The sequence below is a fragment of the Nelumbo nucifera genome, chromosome 4 (assembly GCF_055504915.1).
Source record: "Nelumbo nucifera cultivar China Antique chromosome 4, China Antique-T2T, whole genome shotgun sequence".
NCBI lineage: Eukaryota > Viridiplantae > Streptophyta > Magnoliopsida > Proteales > Nelumbonaceae > Nelumbo > Nelumbo nucifera.
In genome coordinates this window covers 76884911-76898573 of record NC_142652.1, presented here as the reverse complement: position 1 = coordinate 76898573, position 13663 = coordinate 76884911, and the positions used below count along the sequence as shown (strand labels likewise).

Below are 13663 nucleotides of genomic sequence, written 5' to 3'. Positions count from 1 at the left end.
TGGCTTCAATGCCACACCGGTTAACGATGTACCCCAGGAATTTACCCGAGGTGACACCAAAGACACTTATTCGGGTTCAATTTCATGTTAAATCTACGCAGAATTTCAAAAACTGAATGCAAGTCTTGTATTAAATCATGTGAAAACTGGGTTTTGACGTCCATGTCATCTACATAGCATTCTATTTTTCTGCCAATCAATGGCTCAAATAATTTATTTACAAGTCTCTGAAAGGTTGCCCCAGTATTTTTCAACCCGAAGGGCATAACCTTGTAACAATACAGGACTAGCTCGGTTATGAAGGCAGTCTTTTCTTCATCGGCTAGGTCCATCCTGATCTGGTTGTAGCCCGAATAGGCGTCTAAAAAACTCAGCAACTCATGCCCTGAGGTCGCGTCCACCAGACGGTCGATCCTGGGGAGTGGGAAACAGTCCTTTGGGCAAGCTCGATTCAGGTCGGTGTAATCGACGCGCATGCGCCATTTACCGTTAGCCTTCTTTACCAGAACGGGATTGGCCACCCAGCTCGGGTAATGGACTTCCCTGATAAAATCGGCTGCGAGGAGCTTCCCAACCTCCTTGTCGATTGCCCTTCATCGCTCTGGGGCTAGGTTGCGTTTCTTCTGTCTAACAGGCCTAACTACAGGATCAGTATTAAGCTTATGCATTATGATGCTAGGGTCTATACCAGGCATTTCTGCCGTAGATGATAGCTATGATTATAACCCTAGCAAGTGCACTAGTTATCAAGTAGTATAAAAATATTGTTCCCACGAGGATTAAACAAAATAAGTATTAGAACTACAACCTTCCCTAATTATTTGGACAATCGAATTTCAGATTTAAGAATAAAAGCTACTGAAAAGCAGAAAAAGAAAACAAGAGCAGAAGTAACCAATGCTGAAGTATGTAACGGTTGATTGAATTCGCTAGGACTTTTGGTCCACCTAACCATTCCAACGAATATTAATGTATGAGATTACCCAAGATAATTTGTCATTCTCATAAGCTGAAGTCTTTCCAATTTTATTTAATATTCTCTCTCGAGATATACTAAAACTACTTCTATCAGGTAACCCTTCGATCTCTCGACTAGAGTTCTCAAGGTAGAAGTGCATTAAGTTCAAGGAAAAACTATTACATTTGAATCATGTGTATATACCCCTATATACCATTCAATTCACACCATGAATTATGTGGTCTGCTATATGAATTCATCTCTCGATTCATTCACATAAACCTAATCAATTAAGAGATGGTCACTCCTAATAGCATTAAGCAAGATAACTCATAGACTATATGGAAATCAAGATCTTGGATAAATCAGAATAAAAATATATTCATTGTTATGATTAGGCTTTCCATAGTCCTAGCTACAAATAAATCAGTTCATACTAAATGAAATAAAATAAACAAGAGGAAAGAAAGAACTCATGGTGTCGCCCTTAGAGCTGAGGTCTCCTCTTCTCCTTGCCGCCACCTTCTTCTTGTAGTCTTCTTGCTTTCTTGACTGATTGCTCCTCTACTTCTCGATGCCTAAAGCTGGTCCCCCCCCCCCCCCCCCCCCCCCCCTTTATATAGCTTTAGGAGGAGGGGCTCTCTCCAACTCCTCTTAGGAGATTATCCTCAAAATTAGAAAGTCCTAATCTAATCCTATTCTCATCTCTTTATCTATTGAACTCAATCTCTTTATCTTTCTAGGATTATATCACAAATTTAATTTGATTGGACTCTTCTCAGTTTCTAGTTCATGCATTTGTATTAGGCTGCCTCTGCGAATTGGGCTGCTGCAAGGCTTTTCTGCCAGTTGGGCTTCAGCTGCGAATTGGGCCTTCCTACGAATTTTCCCTGATTTCGGACCAGGATTTGACTTTGATGCAGGCCGAATCTATGAAATTCCAAAACATGAAAGTTATAGCTTTCTCTCTTATCTTTCCAGTGAGTCTTGAATCAGTCCAATCGGATGTCGGATACAAGAGTTAGGCCCAGATTACTGAACGGTGCCGAAACTATGAAAAATCATCCGATTTGTCTTGCTTTTCTCCTGATGTCTTCTTTCATGTCCTGAACCGAAATACAAGAAATATGAGTCCAAATAAGCACTAATTCAGTATAAAAGACTGAATGTTTGGGGATAAAAATATGATAAATTTTATTCGCATCAGCGAACCATGCAAAAACATCTATATTTTCAAGTAGGAAGCGTTCCAGTTTAGATCGCAGAGGCTCCTCAATGGAAGCGACAATCTAAAGTGTCCGGGCTGGGTCCTCCGTCGATGCCGGGATGGAGACTATCTCTTCCGTGGGCGCAGCTCGCTCCTCGCACTGCTCCATAGGTCACTCCAGCTCGAGATCGTTGGCCACCTTGGCTTTCCCTTTAAGGGCGGCAACGTAGCACTTGCAAGAATCAACCTGGTCACCTCACACTATCCCGATTCCAAAGTTCGTGGGGAACTTCATTGCCAAGTAGTAACTGGAGACCACTGCGCGTAGGGCATGGGTGATCGGCCGACCTACTATGGCATTGTACGGGGAGGGGGTTGCGACCACTAAGAAGTCGTGGTTGAGCCTCACTATGCTAGGCCAAGTGTCGACTTCCGCAGGTACTGTAATCCTTCCCAGGGGCCTGACTTCCTTGCCGCTGAAGCCTACTAGGGGAGTAATTGTGGGCTTCAGGTCGCTTTCTTGGAGCTAAAGTTGGTCGAAGGCTGCTTTGAAGAGGATATCTGCTGAGCTACCCGAGTCGACGAGGACACGCCTGACATCAAAGTCGTTGATCTTTACCTTTACGACGAGCATGTCATCATGGGGGTAGTGGACCCCGCGCGCGTCATCCTCTGTGAAGAAGATCGGATCTTCCACCCTTGACTGCTTCGGGGGGTTCTGTTCTTCCCTGGCGGCCTCACGAGCTGATGTCCAAGCTGCAGCTGAGGTGCAGTCCGCCACAATCGAACCTCCGACAATCACGTGGATGGTTCCCCGAATTGGTCTCTCTTCCGGGGGGCTGCCTCTGCGGTTGCTCTGCCTGCCTGCTGGATTCGGGTGCATCTCTATTTTGCTCCCCCTGCCGACCTACTTTTTTTTTTTTATTATTATTATTATTATTATTATTTTGTACAAAATTTTTCAAGTATCCGCGATGGATGAGCTCCTCTATCTCGTCGCAGAGGTTTTTACAATTTTCGATGCTATGACCGTGATTTTTGTGGAAACTACAATACAGATTTTTATTCCTTACACTAGGATCGGCCTTCAGCCAAGGCGGCCACTTCACATATGGGGCATCCTTGATCGCCATAAGGATTTCGGCCCGCTTCACGTTCAGAGGCGTGTAGTCCACCCTTTCTGCTGTTGGAGCTCAGAAAGGCTGATTCGGCCTTGCCCCCCGAGCCTGGTCCTTCTTCTTCTTGCTATCGCCCTGAGTTGGAGGCTCCATTTCCCTTTTCCTTTTCTCAAGGGCCTGCTCGTGCTTCTGGTTGATCTCTTCCTTTGTCCCTATAAACCGATCCGCGAGCTTGAGAAACTCGGTCACGGTCTTGGGCTGATTGACAACCACGTGCCACTTGAATTCTTTATGGGTAATGCCTCGCATGGCCGCGATGAGATGAACTGCGGGATCCAGATCGGGTATTTGTAAACAAGCGTCATTAAACTGCTTGATGTAACTCCGGATGGACTCCCCTTCCTTCTAAACTATGCCGAGGAAGCTTTTCTGAGTTCTTGGGCATCTCTTGCTGGTGACAAAATGGGAGGTGAGGACTTGCACAAACTGCGCCTAGCTTCTTATCGATATGGGCGCGAGATTTCGGTACCATGTGCGGGCCACTCCTTTGAAGCTAGTGGAAAGGCCACGCACATATAGGATTCACTAGCCCTTGCCAGGTGCATCTGGGACTGGAAGGCGTCCACATGATCATTCGGGTCGAAGGATCCATCATACTTATCCAATGGAGGGAGCTTGAAGTCCTTTGGCATAGGGACCGTGAGAAGTTCTGATGATAGAGGGGAAGGGACCAACCAGAGAGGAGTAGCTTTTACTTCATCTGAGCTTACCTCCTCCTTACCCTTGAGCTCGAGCAGGACGCGGGTGGCAGTTCGGCAAGCTCGTCGGCGCCTCCGCTGCTGCTTCGTCGGCTTGGCGTTGGTGCTGCTTGCTTCAATATTACCGAGCTCGATGGGCTCGGACTACTGATGATAGCTGGGGACCGGAAGGCCTGCCTATAATCTACGGTTAAGGCCTCGAACTGGTTTTCCGCGAGCGGGATCTCGAACTAAGAGTGCTAAGGTGATGCGGGCCTAACCGGCTGGGAGGCCCCCGACCTGCCCACAGGCTGCGAGGCAGGGGTGACTGGTCTCTCCTTCCTGCCATGGGACGAGGCTTGGCTTTTGGAAGGATTCTGGGTTTGAGAGGCCTCTCCCCGGTGAGGATGTTCGATCCGGCAGAAGGGCTTGGTTTGCTTCGAGGCCGGATGCTAAGGAGAAAGTGGCTTCTGGGCTTGAGGCCGTGAAGGGAACTGATGTTGGTACTGGTACTGAGAAACTTGATGCAACACTTGTTGCTTGTAGAGTTGAAACTGCTGTAACTGTTGCATTTGAACTTGCATAGCTCGCATGCACTATACTAGGTCCTCCAACTGGTTTTGGTTGTTCACTGGGGGAACAACGAAAGGTTCAATGAAGGTTGCTCCAACCGCGGAAGGGAGTGGAGCGTTCACGGGTGCCACTGTGAGGGGCATGTTCAAGCTGGGAATTCCGTCCACAGAGAGAGGGACGGTGAATTGTCCAATGCAGATAGTTGGGAGTTGGGGTTGCTCCCCTGAAGCGTTCTGGTCGGCACCACGTCCGGTATTGCTAGAGGAAGCCATGAATGTTGAGTTCTTAGAGAGAGTTGCAGAGATTAGAGGAAGGCTTTTTGAAGTGTTTCCACAGACGATGCCAAATGATGCAGCGCAATCCGGGCACTCCTAGCTGGTAGTCGACTGGCTCCTAGCTGGCGATGGTGAAGGATTCCCGGGGGACTTGCCCGGTGGGAATACTCTAATGCTTAAGTTAGAACACTTGAGAGAGCGGTAAGGAATGCAAAGAGAGCTAAGAGTGCAGGTAGTGCTAGATCAATGAAAGTTTGAGATTAACTCAAGATACCTTTTCCCCTTCGATCATGGGGCTCTTAAATATGGGTGTTCTTGTCAAATCGGGCATAACCGCCACCAGACCTCTGTCGCAACCGTTATTTGCCAGGGCTGCGCAGGTAACCTTTGTAGAGTACTACCCAATCGGATGAGTGACACGTCCCGGAAAAGACAGACATGCCACCACTTGTTGAGAGACGTGGGTGCTGTCTGTTGGGCTGGCAGGGACTGCATCGTCAGTCAGGAGACATGATGCAGTCTAACGGGTACGGTCTTGTCAGATAGAAGCTTCCTGAAAATGTCGCATCGCTTAGTAACAAGCTATCCCGTTTTGAGCTGCCTTGTAGCGAGCTCCTAGGTAATTCGAGGTGATTCCGCCTGGGGTTGCCTTTGGGGCAATTCTCCTACCTACGTATTGGAGTGAGCTGGTTATCCTAGCTCGTGAGCTGGGATAGACTTGCCTTGTAGTATTCCCTTTCAGTGCATCGGGGGTCCTCGAGCTCGCGCTATAGCGAGCTCATCTTGTGGCGAGCTGTCTTGCGAGCTCGTTACTTAGTCGTAGCCAGGCTGTTATGCTAAGTTGTTGCCTGTGTTAAGCCATGTTCGCGTGTCACCTTCTCAGGAGGTTGGGTCAAATCACCCTTGATCAGGTTCGATCACCAGGTCAGTTTTAAAAATCTTGGTCACAGGCACATTTTTTTTTGTTAGGGTTGCATACAAGGTACCTAATTTGAAGATTTTTTTTTTTGTATTAGGGTTACAAATGGTGGCGTTGTTCTCCTGTTTGGTTGTCTCTACCCAATCGAAACCAGCCGAGTTTGCACAAGGCATAGTACTCATTTTTGTGGCTGTGCAAATTGACTAGATTATCGACCTTGTATAATGGTATGGGCGGTTTCTTAACAGCTAAAAAATATGGCTGCACTAAATGACTTTTTGTACGTCTTTTAGGCTTCGTTTGGTTGCATTCCAAATTTGAATTCGATACAAATTGTGTCAGCTGGTTTAATTTTGTCTGTTTGTTTGTAGTTATGATTTATAGTACTCATACCTAATATAAAATTTGTATTTTTTTTCTTATTTGCAAGGTTTTTAAAATCAGACTGAACAGGGAATCATTTTGGGGATTGGTTCTTGGGTTGAGTGGTCTGACTATTTAGTTCGAACGAATGGCCTGCTCTGACAAAAAAATTTTAAAAAAAAAGCAGACAAAAACTGTTGTTTGGGTCGATGGTTCAACTGCTCAGGTCAGCGGTTCATTGACCAAATCAACGGTTTTTGAGGTGAAACAGAACCAATCAAGTACCAGTTCTCAATCTAGTCTAGTGTTGAAAACACTGCCTATTTGTATTCACTAGCAGTGTAAATTTTGTATCTCAAAAACTAATACAAATTTGACACCACTTTCCTCCTACCTTAGGCCTTATTTGGTTTGCGAGAATAAGGGTCTGGAATCGGAATTGGTAGGGGCGGAGCTAGGGAGACCCAGGGGAGCCATGGCCCCCCCTATGGTTCAGAAAATCGCCACTTCCTATGTAAATTTTCGCCTCCCCCCACTCTCTACCTCAATGATTGCCCCCCCCCCCCGGGTCCATCCATTCTTCATTTTGGTTTTGGCCCCCCTTATAAAAATCTCCTGGCTCCGCCTTTGGGAATTGGAATTGACTATTCTGATTCTAACTGTTTGGTTGGGCAGAATCGGAATCCCATTCTCATTCCTACTGGAATGACATTCTCCCCATTAAGGAAATGACCATTCTCTGCCCTTCCCTTGGGAATGAAATCCCAATTCTGCTGATTCCAATTTTCAATCCCATTCTTGTCTGAGAACCAAACAAACTATGGGAATAGACCATTCCGATTCCCATTCTAAAAGATTTTGATTCCTATTCGGACTATAAATCAAATGTACCCTTAATTCTATTTCGTGTAAAGTGGTGATCACATCATCTTTTCAAAGGAAAAACCCTGCTCCTACCTTCTTTCTTTCTCTTGCATATAATGATATAAGGTAGGACCCCACTATTTTACTTCTCACAAATAAATATGACAAGTTCAGATCTCCAGCAAAAAGTAAACCAAATTTTACACTAAACCTATTTGCACACCCATGCATTTAAACTAGTGCAAATGAAATTTTAACGCAACCAAACGCAACCCAGTTAATAGGTTTTTAAGAGCTTGTCAGTTAAAAGGCTGAAGAAGTTGGGTTATGTGAATGCCCTCAAATATTTCATACCGTAATACAAAGCAAAAAGTCAGTCAGTTCAGCACTTAAGCCGTTCTCAAACCGTCTTTAGCTCCAACCGCCAAGGCCGGTAAACAAGTAAACAACGTATATATCATGAGAACCTCTTTTCTCTTGCTGGTTTCTTAACGAAACTAACGATATATTTTCCACGAACAAGAGCTTGTCCAGACTCCGTTCATGGACCGACTGCTACTTTGACCATCGGCTTCACGACATGAAGCAAAGGTCGTCGACTCGTCGTGCCGGTCATATAGGGCTGAGTGTGACAGATACAACTGACTTTAGCTACGAATCTCTATTCTCTGTGTTCGAGCTTAGGCAGCCAGGCATCAAGAGGGGGAGCTCGTCCTCTCTGTTGATATATGTCTGGCTTCTTCTTCGCAAGCTTTCCTTATAAACAGATCAAATAAATGGAGAATACAGTTTTTGAAATAACCCATTTCAAGAAATAGATAGGGCACATACAGTTATTCTATTCAGTCCACCATTGGAATGAGCTTCTTTTCCATTGCAAGCACCTTCTCATCTCTGCTTTGACAACAAGCATTTCTGCCAAAAGCGTTCACAGGTTCTGTGTGATGATTGATGAAGAGAGAGAAGGAAACGAGCAGAAAACAGTTACAGAGGAATGGGAACTTACACATTTTAATTTTGAAACGTTTGAAGAAAGTTAAAAATTATCTGAAGGAGGTAGCTCCGTTATTGTTGACCTTGACAAAGAACAAAGAATTCAATTAAGTACTGTTTTCCTTACAGCCATTTCCATGTAGACGCCCAAATGTTTCAAACTTCACACTGTTCAGCTGTACATCTCCAAGAACTTGAGAAGAAGAGGAAGAAGAAGGTAAGCTTTCTTTCATCTCGAGCCAGGTTTTAGCCTCTCTCTCTCTCATACACAACAATATGACTTTCTGTGCTACAGAACGTCAAAGTAATTGATTGGACTGTTGGTGATTTATGATGAGGTACGTCAATCACTTGCAGAATTGGCGCCAAGCCCTCCATACCAACACTGGTTCAATGTAAAGTGGTGGTCTAATTAGTCTCTCCGTACTCACTTTAATCTTGTGAGATGGCAATTCCTGTTTTCCGTCCGCTGTGTAGGGAGATGGGGACCCAACGAAACAGATGTACAGTAATACAAGAGGAGCAAGAACATTTCATACAACTAGGGAGCAGAAGGGTAGGGACTAGCTACCTAGGAGAAGATAGACAAGATTAGCGTCTTACTTTCATGTAGGTCGTTGGTGAATTTTGATATAAATGGTAAAATCCTTGTGAAATGATAGGGGTCTAGTACTCCTACAATTTCCAATTTGAGGCTCTCTGCTCTCCTTCACCTTGATTCATACATATGGGGTACTTCTAACACTGTGATATCATCCCTCTTTACAGCTCAGAGTCATGGTCTCTTGACCTTCTAGGGTTCAGAGGAGGCAGATTGACAGAGAAGTAGAGAGACAGAGTACTGGTGTATGTTTTGTTAAAATGTTTAACAAAGTTTGAGGAAGAAAGAAATACTGTGTTGAGCTCGATTGTGAGATGGAACAAGTACGAGCGAGCGTGAGGCCTAGAAAGGGGTTGTTTGCTTTTTGACCAAAAAAAACTTCTTGTCTGAGGTGCGTCGAAGGTCGAACCAATGGGTACGACAGGTGCTGGGTGTGATGTTACAACACTCGATGCCCTCTTCTTTCTTTCTTGCTCATCCCTCACTCCTCCTCAGCCCTGCTAAATATGGGTCCTCCCCATATTTTGAGATGGATTGTATACAATGACAAAGGGAAATTTTGCTTTTCTTTATATATATTTGTCTGAACTCTGAACATGAATAAAGTTGAGAGAAATATTGCTACTAAACAACAAAAGCCTGTGCTACTACTGTTAGCTTCCTTCGCCCAACAGAGAATATGGGGAGAACCCATGGGAAGACCTGTCCAGCTTTGTCTTGTAGCATGTCTGTTTGTGGATCCCACTATGTCTATTTAGTAGCTTCCTCCTTTGTTCGTGGTGTGATGGGATCATGGGAAGACGAGGTTGAGACTGTTAGAATGAAATCCTAATTGCTGTGTGTGTGTGTGTGTGTGTTCTCTCTGTTTGTCTTATTGTCTGTCTTTCTCCATCTCGTCCTGCTCTAGTACAGAGTACTTTGTTTAAACACTGTACGCCTGTTTATCTGTCACAGGAGTTCACGAAACCTACATTACAAATCTCCTACCATCCAGCCCCAGTCTCTCCATCATTGAAAATTGATGTCTTAACTATCAAATTGGCAGTGCAAGAGAGGCATCTGAGAAGCTTCTGTTATTTCCTACGGAACAAAACAAGCAGTCATCATGAACGCTTTTCAGATGTTCTTCCTCTACCTGATGATGTTCATCATCCTTGTCCATAACACTGGAGTAGTACAATCAGGTATTGTAATTTACAGTTTTCATACATTACTATCTGTCAAGGTTCCTTACTGTTTCTTTCTTAGTAAGAAGTCTCAGAAAACTCATGCATGTTCATCCACTCACAATTCCTGGTTTCCTCTGTTAGGTCCTTCAGACGTGCTTCTGCGAACTGTGCATGCAGACAACCAGTCGACGACATTACTACAGTCCTACTCGTACAATAGGAAGCTTTTAGTACAGGGTAATGGTCTCATCTCAATAACAGTCCTCCAAGTTCAGTAGCTTCTCTGAGAGTACTGAATATCTACGAATTGAAGGGTCTGTTCTTTTTTTTTCTTCTGTATTGTTTTGTATATATGTCTGTTCTTTTTATCTCCTTCTGTTTCTTTAATGAAGGGTCTTCAAGGAGTTGCACAAATAGGGATTTAAGCATCTCACAGAGCAGAGACTCAACGTCAGGAATCCCTCAGTACATAGTTCAGATCGTCAATACCTGCCTCTCTGGCTGCTCTCCATCAAATATCCATCTCCACTGTGGCTGGTTTGCCTCCGCGAGGATAGTAAACCCAAGAACCTTAAAGAGACTCTCCTACGACGATTGTTTGGTAAATGCTGGAAAATCTTTGAGAAGCAACCAGATTATCCGGTTCACTTACTCAAACTCCTTCATGTACCCACTCTCATTCAAGTCTGCTACGTTTTGCTGATGAGCTGAGCAATTTCGTCAAACCATCAAAATGAATAAACTGATGAAAAAAAGACCCAAGTCTGACGCAAACCCATTTCAAGTAACCCAAAACTCAAGACCACTCATATCCCAAAACCCCAAAGTCCAGAGACCCAGAACCTAAAAAGACGAAAAACCATTGCCACAGCTTTCTACAGGTTAGAAGCTAGTTGAACCTGACTCTGCCGTTCAAACTTGGATTAATCATGTTAGATCCATCTTCCTTACTTTTATTATTAATTTATTATACTGTTGACATGTTGCTGCTGTGACCACTGTTATTTCACCATCCATATATATACATATACACGAGGATTTCATCATACTGGGTTCTCAATTCTCGAAGTCAAAGACTACTGTTCAGGTGATTACATGAAGCAAGAAAAAGGGTACCAGACAGACACCATTTCTTTTGCAGAATATCCTGTGCATTCATTCTCTCTTTCTAAGTGTATTTCGAACGGATGACTGGAACAGTTCAGACAATGTCAGTATGAGTAGGATTCAAAAAACGAAAAAGAGAAAGTAAAACGGAGAAGGATGTTGAATTGTTGAAGTTGGGTTGTCTGTATTTCTGCTTCTCTTCGGAGGAGAAATCAGCTCCACGTAATGTAGGAGTCGTCCACTGTCCAGATGATCTGCTGTTGACGTGTTTTCATAGTTCTGCACTTCTGCTGTTAAGTCGCTTTACCTGTGAGATAATGTTGTTTTGGTGCGGTTGAATCTCTTTGTACAAAAAAAGTAAGGGAGAAATCAATTCCTTTGTTTGTTTGTATGTCCAATTGATTCCGACTTTTCCTTTTTCTCTTTCAGATGCCCTGGTAGAAAGGAACATATTGGAACTCGAGTGGTCAAATAAATGAACGGTGATGATCAATGTGATCGATCCGATCCACTGTAGTTAGTAAAACCATCTGATCAGATGGATTGAAAAGTCGTTGTTAGGGAAAATGACTCGTCGTTTATACTTTATAGTGCGAATCAATTTCCCCTCTGTATCTGTATGCATGCATCAGCTCTTCAACATTCCAAAATGATCTTTTTCGTGGGGCCCAATAAACAAATCTTGTGAAAGCGAGCTTTCAAGGCATATTGGGAGGAGATGCATGGGCACGGGCAGATGGGTTCCTTCCCATATGCATGAACAAGGCCTTTGCTTTCAAGCTTCAAGCCAAAATTAGTGCTGTGAATGGGTCGGGTCCGACCTGATTGACCCAAATTGATTGGGCTGCTTCTGATTTCAGGATTTGGAACCAATTCATCGGTTCTAGTTCCTGATCTACTGTCCGGATTAGTATTGGGTTGGAATTGGTTCTATTCAATTCCAAATTGATTCAGACCTGATTATCTCAAATATTGATTGATCTAGTTTTGAGTAAAAAATTACATATCTTATAGGTTTGGTTTGGTTATGGTTCCTTAATATTTTTTGTCATTATGGATTCAAATTCTACCAAGACCCAACCCATTAACCACCCTAGCTAAAACCCTCTCATTTGAGCTTTTAATCCCTTACGTCAGGCTCTAGCTGTAGCCCTGTGGCACTTAAGGAGATTGACAGTGTATATATTAATAGTATATTAGTATGGCATTTATTTTGTTAAGAAAAAGAAAATTTTATTAATACAAAAGAATAAAGAAGGGGCAGGTAACCTGATCCTCAAAGATACATTAGGTGCAAAGTTGCTTTATAAATCATGGTTTTAAAAAACGATATGAAAATGGAATCATTCTGACCACCGGTTTTTAGGTCAACGGTTTGATTTTCTGGTTTGAATTGATAGGCCATTTTAACAAAAATAAAATAAAAAATAGCCAAAAATCGTTGAACGGGTTAGTGGGTTGACGGTTCGACCGCCCAATTCAATAGGTTGTTGACCAATTGAACGGTTTTTGGCCAAGGACTGGATTTGGGGTAAAACGGAACCGGCTACCTGGATGGTTCCCGAACCAACCAGTCTGACCGTCCAGGTCAACAACAGTTCAAAAACAACTTAAACCAAAAAAGAAAGATAAACTTAAGAAGTATACTGAGGGTGATAACCCTTTTTTTCCTTGTTGACCTTCGAACTTGGACTGTCTCTTGTGTTGAGAGCACTCACCTGACTCTCGAACAATTGTATTCAACCAATATTAATACATCAAAGAGACCACAACCAATCGTTATCTTAGGTGGCGTTTGATAAATCTGAAATCTGAAGTTTAAAAAGTTAAAAAGATATTAAGTGTCTGAAATCTGAAAAGAGGCATAGATGCTTTTCTACTTTTTAGAGGCTTTGAATCCATAAGTTTGTTTGTGTTCGATCAACCCTTTACCATTTGAAATTCACTGACTTTACTATTTTACCCCTATAACATACTATTTAGAAATGTTGAATTCAATTTGCATTATCTCATAAAAAATAATTTTCAACCACAAAATAATATTGAAACAATACAAATAAAAAATAATAAATTAAAAAGTAAAAATTACTAATTATTAAATGAAATGATTAAAATTAAAAAAAATAATTAATGACTATAAAAATATTAAAATAACTAATAATTAATAATTTACACAAATAAAAATTAAAATAAGTTTTAAAAATTACAAATTAATAAAAATAATTAATAATTAGTAATGATTAATAAAAAATAATTCGTTCATGGTATTAGAGCCACGAACCACCTAAACCTCCCACAACATGTATAACTCCTCCGAAAACTCAAACAACTCATTGTCACAAGGCTCCACACTTTCTTCCTCTCTGGTTTTCGGAAACAACAACCTCACTCACATGGTCTCCATCAAAATGGATGCCAAAAACTATGTGTCATGGAAGTTTCATATTTTCCCGATCCTTCAAGGTGCAAACTTGACTGGTTTCGTTGACGGCACATCTCAATGTCCACTTGGGAAACTCTCAAACTCCTAGCAAATTAATCAACTCAGCCCATACCCCATACCCTTTGGGTTCAGCAAGATCACCTGTTAATGGGGTGGCTTCTTTCCACATTAATAGAATCGGTAATTGCACAACTTGTTGGGTGCAAGACTCAAAGAGAAGTTTGGCACACTCTTGGAACCCTATATGCCAACACGTTCAAAGTCTCACATTACCCAACTTGGGAATCAAGTAATGGTGGTGACTTTCAGAAAATCAAACTCTCCTTTATCTGCCTC

General features: G+C 42.7%; 1 protein-coding gene across 1 annotated transcript; it reads left to right on the top strand.

Annotated features, from left to right (window-relative positions):
* The first annotated feature begins 9203 nt into the window (after positions 1 to 9203).
* Positions 9204 to 12169, top strand: LOC148800748 (TPD1 protein homolog 1-like). Its single transcript, XM_088886566.1, has 3 exons — positions 9204 to 9792; positions 9919 to 10014; positions 10170 to 12169. Exons 1-3 carry the CDS (start codon positions 9714 to 9716, stop codon positions 10478 to 10480), a joined length of 486 nt encoding a protein of 161 aa, XP_088742692.1. The 5' UTR covers positions 9204 to 9713; the 3' UTR covers positions 10481 to 12169.
* Positions 12170 to 13663: the final 1494 nt, after the last annotated feature.